This window comes from Arvicola amphibius, chromosome 1, assembly GCF_903992535.2.
Source record: "Arvicola amphibius chromosome 1, mArvAmp1.2, whole genome shotgun sequence".
Classification (NCBI taxonomy): Eukaryota; Metazoa; Chordata; class Mammalia; order Rodentia; family Cricetidae; genus Arvicola; species Arvicola amphibius.
In genome coordinates, this window is record NC_052047.1 from 130,804,617 (window position 1) to 130,824,637 (window position 20,021).

Genomic DNA, 20,021 nt, shown 5'->3' on the forward strand with positions numbered 1-20,021 from the left:
AAATCCTAACTACTAAGCCAGTCCCAGAAGACATTTTTAATAACTAAGGAAAATGAGCTTTAGAATTCCTTATCCAAGCACTACCTCCTTTTCTTCCTTTGAGTTAGAATGCTGTGGATTCCACATGCATGCCTTGCTATCTGTATGTGATATTGTTCTAAGACTTCTGGAAAGCGGGCAGCTTGTTGGCAGGATGTTCCTCCTAAACTGTCAGTTTTAGGATATGGCCTGTGTCCTAAACTTGCTGTGGAGAGACTCCATGGCCGAGGCAATTCTTATAAAAAGAAGTATTTACTGGGTGCTGGCTTACAGTTTCAGAGGGTTGTTCTGTTACCATCATGGCGGGAAACATGGCAGCAGGCAAGGCAGGCATGGTGCTGGAGACGTAGCTGAGAGCTATGTCCTGATCCGGAGGCAGAGAGAGACTGGGACGTGGGCTTTTGAAACTCAAAACCCACTCTGAGCAACACACTTTCTCCAACAAGGTTGGAGAAGCACACCTGTTTCTGAGACTGTCTTGTATAAAAACAGTGGGCTGGAGCAGGGAAAGTGGCTGGACCTTCCTTATCTGTGAATAAGTCACTACCCCTCTATTCATGGGTATGGTGGTGCAAGCCTGTGATTCTAGCTTTTGGGATGTGGAGGCAGGAGGATCAAGAGTACAAGGTCACTCTTGGCTACAGAGTAAGGCCAGTCTGGGCTACTGGGGCTGTCTCAAATCCCCTCCTCTCCCCTTAAAATTTTAGTTTTGATTTTATACCAGTATGAGCCTTGAAAAATATGTTTTTATCTTTATAGTATTTGTCAAATAATTGTTTTCTATTTAGGAATTTCTTTCTACAAGTTGCCAGGAATGTCTTTGCCCTAAAGGGGCCATCTAACTGAACACTTGATGCCATGAATAAATATTGCATATAGATATTTGGCCTGCATAGATCAGAGTCAATTGCTACTACATATTTTAACTACAATTTAATTTAAGAGTTTTACAACTTGGAAGCCTGTAGAGTTCTTGTCTTGAACAGAAAGTCTCAAATGAATTTTGAGAACATTCTCAAATATGAATAAATTTCCACAATTGCCTTTTCTTTGATAGGGCGACTTTACAAGAACAGGAGAAAGGAAGTTGGCTGGAGTTATGAAAGATGGCGTTAACTCTGCAAATAGGTACTACCTCAGTCGGTTCAAAGATGCTTACAGGCAAGCTGTCATAGGTAAGAGCAGAAAGTCTTTCTGAAAGACTGTAGTTCCTTCTGGGGATGCTATTTGGCAGAATTCAGCTTCTTGCCTTTATTGTGTTTTGAAATGTACTTGTGTTCCTACATTGAGCACCTTACCTAACATATCAAGTTCAAATTTTTCCAGGCTTAGCACTTGACAAATGCTTTCAGCTGGAGCAAAAAAGGAAACATAATTCCATTTGTATTAGTCAGTTTGTTATTCAAGTAATAGAAGAACAGGATTGAAGCTCCCAGTGTGTGGGGTGCAGTACCCAAACCTCAGCATGCAGAATCTTCATGATGCATTGGTTTTCCTATTGCTCAAGCCATGTAAACAGATGGTTTTCTTCTTTTCCTGATAGTCATTTATTATCCAAATACACCACTGTTTTCCATAACCATGATTTAACAGGGTATTAAGGTTATCTGAACCAACTGATGACTTTGTAGAAGAGGAAATAGGAAGGTAGATTTTACCCATAAAAATTCCTGCATTAACATGTTAATTTACTATTCAAGAAAATGTTATTTTATGGGACTAAAGTGAAAGTAGAGTGTTTTGGATCAGAAACAAATATGACATGAATGATCTATGGCCCCTAAGAATATTTTTTAACTTCAGATTCTTTCGTCTGATTTTTAAGACACATAAAATAACCCTAGCCTGCGAGCGGAGACTGCTCTTTCATTTCAGCTGCCCAGACCCGAATAATCACACAGAAACTATGTTAATTACAACACTGCTTGGCCAATAGTTTAGGCATATTCCTAGCTTGCTCTTAAGTCTTAAATTAACGCATTTCTATTAATTTGTGTATCACTATAAGGCTGTGGTCTTCCAGTAAGGTTCCGGCATCCTTCTCTTTTGGCAACAACATGGCATCTTTTTGACTCCTCCTACTATCTCTCTGTATCTCTGTTTGGATTTCCTGCTTGGCTTTATTCTGCCCTGCCATAAGCCAAAAAAGCTTCTTTATTAACTAATGGTAATAAAATATATTCACAACATACAGAGGGGAATCCCACATCATCTCCCCTTTTCTGTCTAAATAAAAAGGAAGGTTTTAACTTTAACATAGTAAAATTGCATATAAAAACAGTTATTAAGCAAGAATTATAGTTAAAATATTTAGTTCATTTACATTTGGCAAATTAAGGATCATAACTAAGGAAAACTATAATTATAACTATCTAGTCTTCAATTCCATCAAAGACCCCCAGAGGATATAATATTACCAAGTAAACAGGAGGTGCATTATAAGGAACTTCCAAACTATAGAATTGACAGAGACATTTGGCTGCCTAGACAGTCGCCCAAAGTTCTTTTGTAACATTGGGGCATCCATCTTCAGCCTACAGACCCATAGTATCTGGCAGACTTTTCAGTGACGCAGAAAATATGAAGATCTGTTCTGCCTTGTACTGGCAAAATTCATCAGTTACTTTCTTCTGTGTCCTGCAGAATGTCTGGAAGTTTCTTCTGTAAAGCAGGAACCCTGAAGGACAATTCCATCTTTTGGAAAGTTCAGCAGTCACTTTCCTGTGGGTCCTGCATATCCAGTTTATACAACAAACTGTCAAGAAGTCCAGGCAAGAACAGTTTCTTGCCCAAATACCTAGCCTTGTCACATTGAAGGCAAATTCCATAAAGAATTTCTTCAAGGGCTGGAGAGATGTCTCAGAGGTTAAGAGATTGTTCTTCCAGAGGTCCTGAGTTCAATTCCCAAGAACCAAATGGTGGCTCAAAACCATTTATAATGAAATCTGGTGCCCTCTTCTGGCCTGCAGGCATACATACAGATAGAATACTGTAAACAAAATAAATAAATCTTTAAAAAAAGAATTTCTTCAATGCCCATCTACCTCTCTGAAGTAATTGATGTTGCCAGAAGCAGACATGTCTCACTGTTGAGAAAAGTCTAAGTTTTTAAAACCTTTTAAATGTCATATTCTGTAGGTCTTTAAAGTGTTGAAGATTATCTAACTGAAATATGTCTCTGTATATCTAGAAAACCTAACTAACATTACTAAAAGTTTGATTATTATAGATGACTATCTATTAATCTTTATTTCTTAATTATACATTTTTAAATGAGCTATATAAACATAATGCCTTAAACAAGAGCAGAAATACATATTCACAGTGTAACAAAATCTACCTTAAATTTGTATCAATAGACCAAGATCCATACCAATGCAAAGTATTCCTTTCTATATCATATCTCCCCTTTTCTTAAAAAAAAGTAGATTGACTATGACCATTAATGATTTATACCCAATGCCCTTTAAATGAAAATAAACATTTATAAACAATCATTTTGGAAATTTAGGCATAGTTTTCTTCAATCTGCTTCCTGCTGTTTGTTGGATGAAGTATTCTGGAGGTTCATGGAGACCTTTTAGGGGAACTTGTTCAATCAAACCACATTATCCTGGAAGGAATCCACAGGTTATCATCTTCTATGGAAACAAAAGCAACATATCCTTAAAGTCAAATTTTGAAGTCAAGATACCTTTAATATATATACATATATATGTATATGTGTATGTGTGTGTATGTATATATACATACATATATATATGTATATATATATACATATATATATATATATATATGTTGGTTTAGCAGCCCATGCAATGAAATGTCTCTCTGTAGTTAGCTCATTCACTGTCAAAAAATTCAAAGAAAGCCGGGCAATCCCAGCACTCGGGAGGCAGAGGCAGGCGGATCTCTGTGAGTTCGAGACCAGCCTGGTCTACAAGAGCTAGTTCCAGGACAGGCTCTAAAGCTGCAGAGAAACCCTGTCTCGAAAAACCAAAAAAAAAAAAAAAAAGTTCAAAGAAAATACAATATAATATTATAATATTATAATAATATAAACAGATAATATTCATAATCCAGACTGTGTATTTTCCATCTTTACATGGCATTTTTTTTACTCTGTTGCTTTTTAATATTTTTGTCATCTTTACTCCTTTAGTCTATGACTGTCTGTACTCTTTTATATTACTTTTACTGTTTCTTTAAAGACTTTATTTTATTTTTAAAGACTATTTACTTCTTTTTATAACTGTTTATACTTTTTCTTCTCTCTCCCAAGCCTGCATACATTTTTTAAACACACTGTGTCTCATTTAAAAAGCCTTTTATATCAGAATCTTTCCTAGTGTGTATCTGAAATCATTTCCTGACAAGAGGCACTTTTAAAATGGATTGCTCTAGAAAACATCATTTTGAGTGAGGTAACCCAGACCCAGAAAGACAATTATCATATGTACTCACTCATAAGTGGTTTTTAAACATAAAGCAAAGAAAACCAGCTTACAAATCACAATCCCAGAGAACTCAGACAGCAATGAGGACACTAAGAGAGACATGGATCTTAGCTACATGGGAAGCAGAAAAAGATAAGATCTCCTGAGTAAATTGGGAGCATGGGGACCATAGGAGAGGGTTGAAGGGGGGAGGAGAGGTAGGGAGGGGAGCAGAGAAAAATGTAGAGCTCAATAAAAATCAATAATTAAAAAAAGGTAAGCAGTGTGGTCACAATGGCCCTGGATGCTGGCTCCACCTCTCTTGGCCTTTTAACATGGCAGAGGTACATTTGCCACCAGCTCTAGGTAGGACTGCCAGGTGGGAGCTATGCTCACCACCTCTCTGGGAAGCAGTTGGTCAATGCTGCCACCAAGAATCTTGCAAGCATGCTCTGAAAGAGCCAGAGCCATTCGTGCCACCAGCACAAACCAGGAAGCTGTTTTTTAAAAAGGAGCTGCAGTTTTTGCTGCTAATGCCAAGTCAGGAAGCCTTCTCTTAAATGAGCCATGCCTCTGCTCACTGCCAGCAAATAGAGCCTATCCAAGAAAATGCTGCTACCAAGAAGCCATGCTTAACTCTGTTCTTTTGTGTCTAGAATTCCTTCCCAAGCTCTCTCTGGTTTTATGTGGATACATTTGGCCCTCATTGGTGCCATTTTGTAAAAGGAGACTGCTCTTTTGTTCTGGCTGCCCACTCAGAAACTATGTTAATTACAACACTGCTTGGCCAATAATTTAGGCATATCCCTAGCTAGTTCTTAAATCTTAAATTAACCCATTTCTATGAATCTGCATATTGCCATTATGCTGTGGCCTACTGGTAAGGTTCCAGTATCCTCCTCCTTCAGCAGCTACATGGTATCTCTTTGACTCCACCTACTGTCTCTCTGTATCTCTGTTTGGATTTTCTGCCTGGCTTTATTCTGCCTTACCATAGCATAGGCCACAGCAGCTTCTTCATTAACCAATGGCAATAAAACATATTCACAGCATACAGAGGGGAATCCCATATCACTAACCAAATACCAGGTAGGAATTGGAAAAATCTAATATAAAGAAGTTGGATTCAGAACTGGGTTTTAACTCAGTTTTAGAGACCTTACCTAGCAAATAGGAGGCCCTAGGTTTAATCTCCACAAACAAAACAAAAAATGTTGAATTTATTTGCCGGAAATGAGAAATATATGGTATGATTAGAGACTTGGATCTCTTAAGATCTCACCCTGCAGTGCTGGCTGGCCAGGAACTCACTATCTAGGCCCAGCTGGGCTCAAGCTTAGAGATCCACCTCCCTGTCTTTGAGTGCTGGGATTGAAGTCATGCTCCACATCTAGCTGAGATTTGGATTTTAGTAGTTTTTTGAAAGGGGAAGACGATGTCTTCCTTTCGTTGGTTAATGTGCCTATTTATTATGTGACTCTAACCTGAGCTCTGAGTTCAGCTGTCTGTCTTGGTCTCCTCACAGCTGAAAGAGAGAGCAGTCGCAGTAGAAGCTTATTAGTCCTTTGGATAGGCCAGTGGCTGGCAGGTCTTCTTTCCCATAAACTGCCTGAGATCTCAGTGTCCAGGATCTCTTCACAGGGAATGGACTCATAATGGTGTATTAAAACCTTAGCTGTATACCTCATTGGGAGGAAGTCTTTTTAGTTTTTCAAGACAGGGTTTCTCTGTAGCTTTGGAGCCTGTCCTCGAACTAGCTTTTATAGACCATGCTGGCCTTGAACTCACAGAAATCCACCTGCCTCTGCCTGGGATTAAAGGCATGTGCCACCACTGCCCAGCGATTTTTGTTTTAAAGTTGGATTGGCTTTGTATTGCTGAGTGGTTAGGAGTTCTTTATGTATTAAGTATGCAAATCTCCCACAAAATGAATGAGTTGTAAATATTCTCGTGTATTTGTGGACTTTTTCAATTCTGTGATGATGCATTTTGAAATGCAATTTGTTTTTAATTTGAAAAAGTCAAATTTTATTGAAAAATCACATACACAAAATAACTTTTGATTTGTTTTAGATCTCTCCCACTGAACCTTATCCCTGCAAATCAGTTTCCCCTGAGTCCACACTAACTAGCAGGCAGAGAGCTCATCTCTTATTAACAAGTGGGCAGCAGCTTCCGCTCAGGATTAGGTTTTGCCCATGACTTCCACAGCCAAGCTGGCTTCTCACAAGACCTGAAAGGCACAGGCTAGTGTCTTCATCAGGTCAGTGCAGACTCTTGGCCTCACCTGCACCTCCTGAGCAATACCCTCCTCCATAAGATATGTAAGAGGGTTGTGCTGCCGTGTCTTCCCTAGTCCCACATACTCTATACACAGTATCTGTTCTAACTTTTTGTGCCCCGTGGGATTATGCTTCCTGTCACCCAGAGTACCATCTTCCTATTAGGTACTAACCGTGGCCAATCAGACTCCTCACCCAAGTCCACAGGGTAAGTACCATTCACATCTGAAAGGTCCATCCTCCTGTGCAGTAGAGACTCCCAGGGGCCATGGAAAACAGAGAAGGCAGAGCCTGCGAAAGAAGTTCACAGCACTGCACACAGTACACAGTAGGAAGTGGCTGATGAGAATGTTTCCAGAGTTTGCCAGCACCAGGGCTAGGGGTCACCAGGCCCCAGGGAGGACGTGAATGAAGCCAGAGAAAGCTCAGTTTTCTCACCCCTGAAATATTTCCAGAAACACAAAACGTTTTGATGACATCCAGTTTGTTTGTTGTTGTTTATACTTTTAGTTTCCAGTCTAAAAAATTGAACCTACTTTAAGGTGGGAAAGATTTACACTTATGCTTTCTTTTATGATACCTGTTGTTTGGGGTTGTAGATTCTCTTTTGTTTTCTAAAAGATACGTTAGTGAAGCTAAGGTGATGATAGTATTAACCCTTCTACCCTAGATTTGATGCAAGGCATCCCAGTGACAGAAGATCTTTATTCCATATTTACCAAGGAGAAAGAGCATGAAGCTTTGCATAAGGAAAACCAGAGAAGCCACCAGGAGCTCATCAGCCAGCTCTTACAGAGTTACATGAAGTTGCTGCTGCCGGGTGATGAGAAGTTCCATGGGGGCTGGGCCCTCATTGACTGTGACCCCAGGTGAGCTGGAGCCCCTCATGGGGTCTAAGGACTTAACTTCTTAACCTTCCGGTGGATAAGTTGTCACCGTTAATGCTGGCAGTTGTCCATAATGTGTGGACCTGATCATATCGAGCATGGCAGTTTCAGTGCAAGGCGCAATCATATTTGGTACAGAAATAAAGGGTACTGAAAAAAAAATCACTCATAAAAAGAAATGCTTAAATATGATCCTTTTTTTTTTTTTCCCGAGACACAGTTTCTCTGTATAACAGTCCTAGCTGTCCTGGAACTCGCTTTGTAGACTAGGCTAGCCTCGAACTCACAGTGATTTGCCTGCCTCTGCCTCCCGAGTGCTGGAATTAAAGGCGTGCGCCACCACCGCCCACCCTTAAATATGATACTTGATTTAAAAAAATTCAAGCCTGGAATGGTGGTTCATACTTGTAATTTCAGCCCTTGGCAAGCTGAAGCAGAGAAATTGCTTGGGTTTAAGGTCAGCTTGGGTGAAATTTAGAGTTCCAGGGTCAGGTGATAGTAGCACACGCCTTTGATCCCAGGACTCAGGAGGCAGAGGCAGATGGATCTCTGTGAGTTTCAGGCCAGCCTGGTCTACAGAGTGAATTTCAGGACAGCCTGGGCTACAGAGTAGAGTCTTGTCTCAAAAAGTGAAATAAGACAGAGCAGCACACAAATGGATCAGCTGCATCAATATTTTAAAGAACACTCAAAACTGAGTGTTTCTGTTTTAAAAAAAAAAGTCAAGCAGGAATTGGCCTATTCTGTGAAAGTCTGAGACCACTTTGTACCAATAAAAATAACAAACATCATTGTACCTCTTAACAGATATACATTTGTGTGCTTAAATATAATAAGTTGGACTCTCAAGATAAAGTATACAAGAGGACTCACAAGGTTAGCTGCACACCAACCAGCTACATTTGTTAAAGACTCTCTGTACCCGTCACTGTACCCGTGTGCTCACAGACATATATGCAGACAACACACTCACATACACAAAACTAAATCTTAAAAATAATTTGTTAGTAATGGTGATACTCAACACCTGTAACGAGATTAGAGCAAGCATGCTATGTGAAGACTCATTAAAACCTCTTGCAAAGATTCACGGGAACACTGGCACTGGTGTGAAAACAGTGGTGGATCAAGGTCGTCTAGTCGTAGGTGTTTAGGTGGCCGCCGAGCTGGGCCCGTAGTTCAGTTGGTAGAGACCTCCCTCACGTACATGAAGCTCTGGGCTCAGACACTCGCATCTCACGCCTACGATCTCAGCGCTTGGAAGACAGAGCAGGACGATCAGAAGCTCAAGGCTGTCCTCAGCTTTGAAGTGGTGAGAGCCTCAGATTCACATTTTCAGCCAGTGAACACTTACGTGAGGAACACAGTAGCCTCTGTTCCCATTCGTTACTAGCAGGGTGAAATGCTCCTCTTCTCCCACCCTTTCCCAGTGCTTAGTAGTTATATGGGCTTCTTCTTATTTTTCCTTTTTTTTTGATACAGGGTTTCCCTGTGTAGCCCTGACTGTCCTGGAAATCTCTATGTAGACCAGGCTGGCTGACTATCAGGGAGATACTCCACATACAAATTAAGCCCCAGAATCCTTCATGTGCTTTGCTATGCCCCTGGGTCTCAGGCTGAGCTTTCTCCTGAGTTGTCCAGGCCATTGTTTTTGTTTCTTGAGAACAAGCCTTAGCCTTTGGTGGCTTCTTCTTCTTGCAGACCCAATGCCAGGGTTTTATTGATTTACATTAATTTTCATAAAACCACTTGTCAGGTATGATTATGTACTTTTGTTGTTGTTGTTTTTTGAGACGGGGTTTTTCTGTCTAACAGCCCTGGCCATCCTGGAACTCTTTCTGCAGACCAGGCTGGCCTCAAACTCACAGACATCTGCCTGCCTCTGTCTCCCCAGTGCTGGGATTAAAGTGTGTGCCACCACTGCCCAGCTTGTTTTCTGTAGGGGTTTCTCTGCAGGCTCTGGTTTTCAGTGTGGGTGTGAGCTTAGGAACGAGTTCCAGCATGGTTCCCCCTTTCTCTTCATGGGAAACATGCTGTGGGCATCTAAGTTCTCTATAGAATCGCTGTATGTTTGCTAACTGAATGCACATAAGGTTCCCAAACTGTCGGGTGCCTGGTGGAGGACAAGGTAGCTTTAATCCCAGCACCGAGAGGTAGAGGCAGGCAGCTCTCAGTGATTTTGAGACCAGCCTGGTTTACCTAGCAAGTTTGTTACACAGTGTGACATCACCAAAAATATATTTATTTGTGTGTGTGTGTGTGTGTGTGTGTGTGTGTGTGTGTCAGAGAGAGAGAGAGAGAGAGAGAGAGAGAGAGAGAACGCCTAAGCATGACTGCTTCTGTGTGAAAGGGTAGGTTTAGATGGACCACAGGTCTCCAGACTTGTGTGGCAAGTGCCCTTTCAGTGACCTCACGGTCAGACTATTTGTCTTTTTGTCCTTGAGCTATAATAGTTTTTTGCTGAAGACCAGGCCTAGGATTCGAGTCTGGGGAGTAAGGCAGAACTATGCAAATTTAGGAGTTAGGTGGTCTTTATATAAGTATTTGATGTTTTATTCTTTGTGTTACTGTTATTATTTTTAAAATACGGCCGTGGTATGTTGTCCTGAAGACTGCTTTGGCAACGCGTCAGGATTTTGCTGCATTCACTGCAGTATCAGTAGTGTTAACTGTTCTGGAAAGCAGTTTACGAGCCTTCCGCAGGGGAGGCCAGAAGCGGCTGTGGGAATTGTCCACACCGCATCTGGTCTCTGCGCAGTGCGACAACGTAGCACAGCCACGGGACCGAAGCAGCTCTCCCGGACTTTGTCTCCTTCCTGCCTGCGCCCTGGCCGCCCCAGTTGCTGTAGAACAGCCGGACTTCAGTGACCGCAGAGAGGAGGCTTAGATTTGGAAGGAACTAGGAGACGTGCAGACTGGTCCCTGAGCAACTGCTGAGGCTGCCGGCGGTCCCCTGCGCCCTGCGCCCTGCTCCGGCGCCCTGCCTCTGCGCTCTGTCTGCCCTGCAGACAGAGGATGCCGCGCTTCAATCGGCCGCCGCCCACTGCGCCTCGCGCACCACCTGCCAGTGCTGCGGAGCCCAAGTCCGATGGTGTTCTCGCCATGACTTTTAAGATTTTCCTCCTCTTTGCAGGACTTATGGTTAAAGTACCTGTGGGGCTGTATTTTTCTTGTAAATTGCTTCTTTTCCAAAGCCTGATGTTGATGTCCCCGGAAGACAGCGCCTTTTATGCTACCATTGTCTCCGTGGTCGGGCTGCATGTGGTTTTGGCAATTTTTATTTTTATAGTATGGAAGGAGGGTTTGCCACAGTGGCGGGAAAACAAAAATGATTAGGGCAGCAGGGAAGAGCTGCAGTGCTGGGGGTGGGGGAGTTATAAATAAGGGTTTTTTTCTTTTTCCTTTTTTCTTTCTTGTTCGTATCAAATGTGCTTTTTTTTAATTTTTAAGGGTAGGGGGTGGGTAGGGAGAATTATATACTGCACCTAAGAATGCAGTAAAAATGGGGTGGGGGGGAAAGGCCGACAACATTCGACCGCTTGTTTCGTGCCAAATGCTTTTAGATAAGGACATAATGTTTTTGTCTGATGTAAATACTAACTCTAGAATAGGCAGCCAGGATGGAAGTAACACTGTAATTAGATGTTTTTTTCGTAAAATTTGTGTCGTGATATGATTTTTGTGGCGTGGTGTGACTCGACTCAGCGGCAGTTTTTACAATACAGTAAGTATCCGTGCGAAAAGCTCGATTCTTTTTACCGTGTCGTTCTGCGTCATTTTCCGCGAAGCTGCCGAGATTGCTGCTTTGAATGGTGTTCTCGTGTTCAGATATTGGCTGCCAGAATCAGCCCTCATCGGTTTTATTAGGTGCTTCCGTGCTAGTACATTCATTGAGGTCTTAAGTGTAGGCGAAACCTGAGGAATTCATTTAAAATGAAAACTGTTGGATTGAGGTTGCAACAAGGTGCTGCTGACGCAGAAAACCAAAGGGAAGGTTTCTGTAAATTCATCTTTCTCTGCAGCACCTCTAACAATGACGTCCCCATGGGCAAGTTAGCTAGTGGCTTAAGTTCCATCTACAGTAGATATTTCCTATTTGGTGTTTTGTTTGTTTTGGCTTTTGTCACTGCTTTGATAGAAATAGCAGATGGGTTTAAAATCCTAAAGCGCAAATATCTTGCAATGTAAAAGTCAGCCATCGGCACGCGGGTTTATCGATTTGGCTGGAAAAGCTTCTCATGCCAGATTAGAAATTATGTTAAAATTTTAGAGTTTGGATTATGCCTGCTTGTTGACTGTATTAATCCTTGGGCAGTTCCTTATTAGAAAAATTTCAAGATGTGCATTTCACTGATGTCTTTAATGGTTTAATAATGATTTAATGGCTCAACACTCACTTGAATTATATTCTAATCTATTTTGGTATTTGGAGTGGTGGGGGGAGTGAGACAAAATGGCCTTGGGCAGTGTTTACTGATTCCTTGAAAGCTGAGTGTAATCTATATTGGGAAAATGGAGCGTGGCTCGTCGTGCCCCCTCCGTGTTCACAACCGTTTCATTTATCTAAGGCGCTTTCAAAATAGCTGTTTCCTAGTGCTGCAGAAATATCCTTGGTGTCTAGTGTGCTATTTTGAACACTGGCAAGTGTAAATGAACAGATTTTTCTTTCTGGGTGTCACGGTTTTTCTTCTTCCCAGTAGCCACCTCTCTATCGCTGTCCAGTTCCCGCGCTTACATTATCCCCTTTTCTTTGAAGCCTCTGCCCCCTTCTGGCCGTGTCTAGGAACAGCCCTCCTTCAGCTCTGGCCCTTTAACCAAATCCACCCCCACTCAAAGGTGGGGGTGGGGAGGTGTTGTTTTAAGATTTTTTTTCCCCCCAAAATGGATAGATGTTTTTGTATTACATTTAACTTCAGAAGTAGAATCATTCCATTTTCGTTTGTTCCCCCTGGGCAATCTTTTATCATAAGTGGAAATATGCTTGCTAAAAAAAATGTGGATGAAAGTAATCTGGGTACCATGTCTGCGCAGTCTCACCGACGCCGCTCACAGAGATGTGGACGTGCTGCTGCTGCTCTCTAACTCCGCCTACTACGTGGCCTAGTAAGTTCGCATTGATTTAAAGCTTTTGGTTTTTGGTAAATAATTTGGTTTTGAGAATTAACTTTTTTTTGTTTTCATGTTAATATATGAAATTTCACTGAGTCCTTTAAATCATCATATTTGATTTATCACTGGTTTAGTATTATTTGGTGTTCATCAAAGCCTGGGCGGTACGCATAGATTTTTTTTCATGAATGGCTGCGTGTCATGGCTCGTTTTGCTGTATTTGTTCCTTTACTGTGAGACACTGAACTCCTTGCAGCTTTTTGTCACTGAATGATGCAGCTCTGCAGATGCATAGCTTGTGTGTGCGCACGCGCACGCCAGTGTCTCCATGGTTACAAGCATATGATGAATTGTGACTTTGGTGGTTTGTTAGCACCATCTCCAAACAGGCATTTAACCGTGACACTGCCAAAACCGAAGTGCCTATTTCTGGAGCTCCAGAATACAGGTGCAGCGTACATTTCCTGAGTAAATATTTCCTTTACTCTGGGCACAGTTTGAGCTGCCATTTTCCTGTCATTCTCAAAGCCTTTTAGCATACATAATGACCCTTTTCCTTCTTGATTCAGGCATCAGGCCCATTATTCCTTATTATTATTCCCTAACTAAGGTGCTCCAATATGTGTATTACTTTCATTTTAATTAATTAGTTTTCAGTTTTGTGTTTATAAAACTGAAATTATTTTTGCCTTGTAATTCATTTCCTTTTTGTATGTAAAATTCTCCAATAGTGGTAAAACTACATTTTTTTTTTTTAAGCACAGGGTCTTCTGTCTGTTATGTAGCCAGGGCTATCCTGGAACTTAATATGTAGACGAGGCTGGTCTGGAACTCACAGAGATCCAGGCTTCTGCCTCCCGAGTGCTGGGCTGTTACTCTTGTTTTATATATACTTTTTAACACTATGTTCTAGAACGCATGCAGGGAAGATTCTATTATAATTGCATGTGGTCGCTTGTTATATTTACCTCTGCTTTGGAGTCACAGCCAGATAGACACTTGCTTTTAACCCTCTTTTCACTCCCTGTCCCTAGTTATGATGATGAAGTTGATAAAGTAAACCAGTATCAACGGCTGAGCCTAGAAGACCTGGAAAAAATCGAAATAGGTAAATGCAAACACATTGACTAAGAATAATCCAAGCCACCTGTAGTGGCAGACTTCCCTTTCCTCTTTAGAGACTAGTGATGGGCACAGTTGCTTTCATCTTGTGCCTTGTGAGAACTCCAGTCACCAGAAAGCATAAGCAATCACCACTGAAGTAGTGTTTTGTTGTTGTTTGTTGTTTGTTTTTTATCTTTTTTGGTTTTTCAAGACAGGGTTTCTGAGGGTGGCTTTGGAGCCTGTCTTGGCACTAGCTCTTGTAGACCACGCTGGCCTTGAACTCGCAGAGATCTGCCTGCCTCTGCCACCCAAGTGCTGGTATTAAAGGCACACGCCACCACTGCTGGGCTTGAAGTAGTATTCTTATGGCCTCTTTAAGTCACGTTGTGACAGAACCATAACAGGGGCACCTTGTTATGGTTGTAGGGCATGGGCATGCATGAAATGTAGTAATGAAACCATGAGTAACACATGCATAAAAAAATTTTTTTATGGGGCTGAAGAGATGGCTCAAAGGTTAAGAGCACTGGCACTTCTTCCAGATGTCTTGAGTTCAGTTCCCAGAAATCACATGGTAGCTCAACTACCTATAATGAGATCTGGCGCCCTCTTCTGTCCTGCAGGCATACATGCAGGAAAAATACCGTACACATAATCAATAAGTAAATAAACATACTTTTTATTGTTTTTCGAGACAGGGCTGTTTCTGTGTAACAACCCTGGTTGTCCTGGAACTAGCTCTTGAGACCAGGCTGACCTCAAACTCACAGAAATTCTCCTGCCTCTGCCCGCCCTAAAACAAAACGATTTTATGTTGGGCAGTGGTGGTGCACACCTTTAATCCCAGCACTTGGGAGGCAGAGGCAGAAGCATGTCTATGAGTTTGAGGCCAGCCTGGTCTACAGAGTGAATTCCAGGACAGCCAGAGCTGTTACACCGAGAAACCCAGTCTTGGAAAAACAAAAACAAGACAACCCATTTTTACAAATTGTCCTAAGTTTATACCTTTTTATTTAGATTATGAAAAGAAATATGCTCACAGTTAACTGATACATGTGTGTTTGAAGTAAAGGAAGAGAATGCTAAATGCAGAAACAAAAGTTTAAACATCCTCATTTGTGTTAGGTCCTGAACCTACTCTTTTCGGCAAACCGAAGTTTTCCTGCATGCGACTGCACTACAGGTGTAAAGGGTCGAGTGGTTACTTCCACACACTGAGAGCTGTGATACGCAGTCCGGAAGAGGATGGGAAAGGTATGGACGAGGGAAAGGGAAACTATTCAGATACATCAGTAATAGTTCACTGCTTGGGACACTGGTCAGAGCTGACCCTGTTCCTGTTTGAATGGGTGGTGTAGTCTGGGCAAGGAGCTGTGTGGCAGAGTTGTAGTGCTTGGTCCTGAAGGAGGTTATATGGGTTCTGAGGCTTTTCCCACCTATTCTTAAGAGGCAGCAGACATGGACCACTCCTTGTTCATAGGTGCTGTCCTGGCACCTCCCACAGTCATTAGATCCCTGGGAGCGCCACCAGGTGTTTAATTGCTTCTCATTTAGCTCTTGACTCTGTTCTGTTAAAATCACCATTTAGAACATTTTGATTTAGTAAGGTGGAGGGTAGTGAACAAGCAGCAGTTTTCTGTAGGTTGTAGGCAAACTAGTATTTAAACCTGTGGCCCCAAGTCAAATTCAAGCTGAGACTATTATATTGTAGTGTTTGGGCAATTAGTAAGGACTGTGTTTGAATTCCAGATACTCTTCAGTGCATCGCAGAGATGCTGCAGATCACCAAGCAAGCCATGGGGCTGGATGTTCCCATAGTTGAGAAGAAGCTTGAGAGGTCAGTATCAAGAGAAGACATCATTTAGAGCCAGATGCAGAAGTGCACACCTGAAATCCAGCATCTGTGAGGTGGACAAGTTCAAGGCCAGACTGGGTATAGAGACTTAAAACAGGAACAAAACCCCAAAGTAGAAAACAGCCAGCCAAACAGCAGCAACATATCTCACACACTGCATAAATGCACTAATATATCACGATTCTTAAGAAATATAACTTAAAACACCACAGAGTGCTGGCATTATAGGCTTATGCCACCAGGCCCATTTATATTGTGCTGGAGACTGAGCACATGGTTTCATGCATGCCAGGGAAGTCTCCTACCAACTGAGCCAAAGGCCCTTTGTTTTGGTGAGACAGGCTTCAATTCTTGATGTTGCCTCAGCCCTAGAATGCAGGGGCTGGAGTGCACATGCCTAGCTGTGATAAGGTTAGCCCTCTGTTGACTGCACATTCTCACTCAACTGGAACCCTGAAGCTTCAGGGTCCTTCTGTTTTGTTTCCTGTTAAAATGAGATATGAATGTCAGAAAGGTTGCAGATCGAATGGTAATGTACTTAGAAACACCTAGCACATGGCTTTAAAATCCAGCTGGTAAAAAGTTTGATTGCCGCCTTTTATCTTTTCATGCTTAGTTGATTTCCTTGGAAGAGGGACCAGGAGAATGCACTCTGAGGGGGACTGCACTCTGAGGGGGATTTCCTTGGAAGAGGGACAGGGAGAATGCGCTCTGAGGGGGATTTCCTTGGAAGAGGGACCAGGAGAATGCACTCTGAGGGGGACTGCACTCTGAGGGGGATTTCCTTGGAAGAGGGACCGGGAGAATGCGCTCTGAGGGGGATTTCCTTGGAAGAGGGACCAGGAGAATGCACTCTGAGGGGGACTGCTTCCTCGTTTGCCACTCTTAACCCTGCAGCACCTTAGAGACCTTATTCTCAGCTTAAGGAATTCTTAACTGACCCAGGTTTTTATTTTCTCAAGTGACATGGAACTCCTATTTCGCTATCCAGATGTGTTTAGCGCACACACTAGCCCTGCCCTGAGTACTCAGCTAAGCAGTGCGTGAGAAACTGCAATGAAACAAGGCTCACGGGGCCTAAGACAAAGTCCTCTGCTTGGCCACAGGCGATGCTGAGCTCAGGAACCAGAGGGCACATCCCAATGTCATGAGCAACAGAGGAATGCAGGGTTTTAAGCAGATATTCCTACCAACAGGTTATTTCACATTTACACTGTGTGGACTGTCCCTTCTCCTGAGCACTGCTCGGGCTCTATGCCCCTGCTCCACCAGGGTAGGAGAGCTGTTCCTGCTGTCCATTCTTAATGGCGACAGCTACTCGGGCACCCACTCTTCCTGCAGTGCTCGTGGTAGGTGATCCTGCAGGAGCTGAGCGCTGATGTGCACACAGGGACATTTGATGACAAAGGAGAGAACACAGATTAAGTATATTAGATCTCCCAGATCTATCCTGAGGCTTGGGATTCCTGCAGGTTCCCACTGCAGCCAGCAAGTGCTCTGCACTTAGACCTGCATGTGTGGTGCAGCCACTGCACTAGACTTTCATGTCTCAGAACGGCAGCCTCATGCAACACGAGGCCCTGGCCTTTGAAATGTGGTGGGTCCCAGTTCAGTTATGCCGTAATCACACTAACCATTTTAAAGACCTCGTGCTAAGGATCAAGATGTGCGTCTCTTTATGTCTGTGTAAGCAAACCTCTGCTTCCACCTGCTCTGATGTAGCTGCTACAGTTTTTAGTTATGTCCCTGTCTCTCCATCGGCTGTGTTTAGTGTCAACTGCACTTATTTGGATTTATCAGTTAGCAGTGCCCTGCTTCCAAGAAATCTGGGCTACTTACAAATGAGAAATTAACTTCTTTTTCTCTTCTAACTTACAGGAAAAGCAGTAAGCCTCATGAAGACATCATTGGGATCAGATCTCAAAACCAAGGCTCTCTGACCCAGGGGAAAAACTTTTTAATGAGCAAATTTTCATCTTTAAATCAAAAAGTGAAGCAGACCAAATCCAATGTGAACATCGGCAACCTACGGAAATTAGGAAACTTTACAAAGCCTGAAATGAAAGTGAACTTTCTAAAGCCAAACCTAAAAGTCAATCTTTGGAAGTCAGACAGCAGTCTTGAAACCATGGAAAACCCAGGAGCAATGGATAATAATAAGGCCCAAGGGGAGTCTGATGGGGACATGTCTTCAGATAATGATTCTTACCACTCCGATGAATTCCTTACCAATTCTAAGTCTGAGGAAGACAGGCAGCTAGCTGATTCTTTAGAGAGTGTAGGGCCCATAGATTATGTTCTCCCAAGTTGTGGTATTATTGCTTCAGCTCCTCGATTAGGCAGTCGATCCCAGTCTGCCAGCAGCACTGACGTCAGCATTCCTGTCCCCTCAGAAGCTATTGTTGGTCATGGAAGTGGACCTGGAAAAGGCCAGGCGTCTCCCTTGAAGAAAACCCCTTCTGCTGACAACATCCGAGTACTGACTGGCTTTGCCAAGCCTGTGGATGTCTACTGCCACAGATTCGTACAGGATGCACAGGACAAGATGACCACGCTGTCAGAGACCAGGTCTGTGTCTCACAACAGTGAGGAAGAAAATCAAAAGACTAACCCTGTTTCTAATGAAGAAAACCAGTTGGAACCTGTCAGCCTGATGCCTTCTCGACCGTCCCAGTTAAATGTCTCCTGTTCTTTGGCAGGCCCACAGTTTTTGTCCGTTGAACCAGCACATCCAGGGGTCTCTCAGCAGAGCCCCAGTTCCGGGTCCAGCCTGCTGGAACTGGAGGCAGGGCTTTGTGTGACCCCTTCTCCAGAGAGCGGCAGCAGAGCAGTCTCCCCCTTTGCAAAGATCCGCAGCTCCATGGTCCAGGTTGCTAGTATCACCCAAGCTGGGCTAACGCATGGGATAAATTTGGCAGTGGCCAAAGTTCAAAAGAGTCCAGCAGAACCTGAAGTGGTCAATGAAATTCAGCAAAATGAACTTAAAAATATGTTTACACAATGCCAGACACGAATAATTCAAATTTAGATTTTAGTCATAATCTTTTGGTTTTTATTTAAAAACTCAAAATGAAGTTTTCACCTACTGAACTTTTTTTTTTTTTTAAGAAACAGTTTCTCTGTGTATCCCTGACTGTCCTGGAACTTACTCTGTAGACCAGGCTGGCAATTGAATTTAGTCCATCTGCCTTCTGAGTACTGGAATTAAAGGCTTGCCCCACTACCGCCCAGCCCTTTTAGGCTATTTTAACCAGTACTGCATTTATGGATTACAAACTCTAATTACATTGTTGACTGGCACTTGTTTTACAAGGAATCTGAACCTGAGCAAACTCCCAGATGTCCAGACTACAAGTGACCATCTTAGACTGTAGGCCAGCCTAGCAAATACACAACAGAGTGGTTTGTTGATCTCACTTGGGAAGGTTCAGGAAAAGGACCAAACTGGTGTTTGGAGGGGAAGGGGAGCTAGTCTAGAAGCAGATGCAATGTGGATACACCCATTTAAAATTGGTTAAATTCTTCCGCTCCATCAGTTCATTCCTGTACACTGACTGCCCCTATAAGGGAAATTATACATTTAGATTTTAGAGACTTTTACTAGTGTACAGGAGTATCTAAATTTTTTTTAAGTAGTTTTACCAGCTTAACCATTCTCTATGAAGTTGAGAATGAATAATGGTAAGCAATGTATTTTCTTTGATCCAATTTCTCCCATATTCTTTTTTTGTCTCCCAAATTCCTGAACACACACGGGCTTGCCTGTCATAAAGCTCACCTGCTTCAGGAACAGAAGATCATGTGTACTAACTGACTCTAGGAATCTCTAGAAAATCAAGTTTTAACTCTTTCAAGAGGGACACTTAGCATCTTTTTTAGGTTCAAGAACCATTTAAAATGCAGGTTAATACTGGTTTTCTAAGTGACTGGCCACTAAGATCACGGGCCTCTGCATCCCAGAGTGAGAAGGCTGTAGGCACATTCCAGCAAGCACCGACGTCTGGCATCCTTAGAGCCTTACCCTTGTGAAGTGACTCAGTTGAATACTCTGTCTGCTGTGCCCTGATAAGCATTCCGTCTTTGTTATTTATTGAAGTGTCGAGTCCTGTGACAAAGTACCACTGTAGCTCGAAGCATCAATGTGTATGAGAATTCCTTGTACAGCATTTAACAGTACTTTGGTTTTCAAAGAATTCATAAGTGGCAAGTGTACTACAACCAAACACTTGTTTTGAACTTTTTTGATTAAAGTGTTCTTATTTAAAAAATGGAAACTGTATTTTAAGTCCCAAACATTAAAAACTAGATG

General features: G+C 42.5%; 1 protein-coding gene across 1 annotated transcript in view; it reads left to right on the forward strand.

The window, feature by feature from the left end:
• The window catches only part of Inpp5f (inositol polyphosphate-5-phosphatase F), a 90,694-nt gene extending 71,883 nt beyond the window's left edge, over positions 1-18,811 (forward strand). The window contains exons 14-20 of the mRNA XM_038326494.1: positions 1,097-1,214; positions 7,428-7,626; positions 12,676-12,747; positions 13,788-13,861; positions 14,983-15,111; positions 15,607-15,694; positions 17,591-18,811. Coding sequence (XP_038182422.1) covers positions 1,097-1,214; positions 7,428-7,626; positions 12,676-12,747; positions 13,788-13,861; positions 14,983-15,111; positions 15,607-15,694; positions 17,591-18,740 — 1,830 coding nt within the window. The 3' untranslated portion in view covers positions 18,741-18,811. The remainder of the gene's footprint in view (positions 1-1,096; positions 1,215-7,427; positions 7,627-12,675; positions 12,748-13,787; positions 13,862-14,982; positions 15,112-15,606; positions 15,695-17,590) is intronic.
• Positions 18,812-20,021: the final 1,210 nt, after the last annotated feature.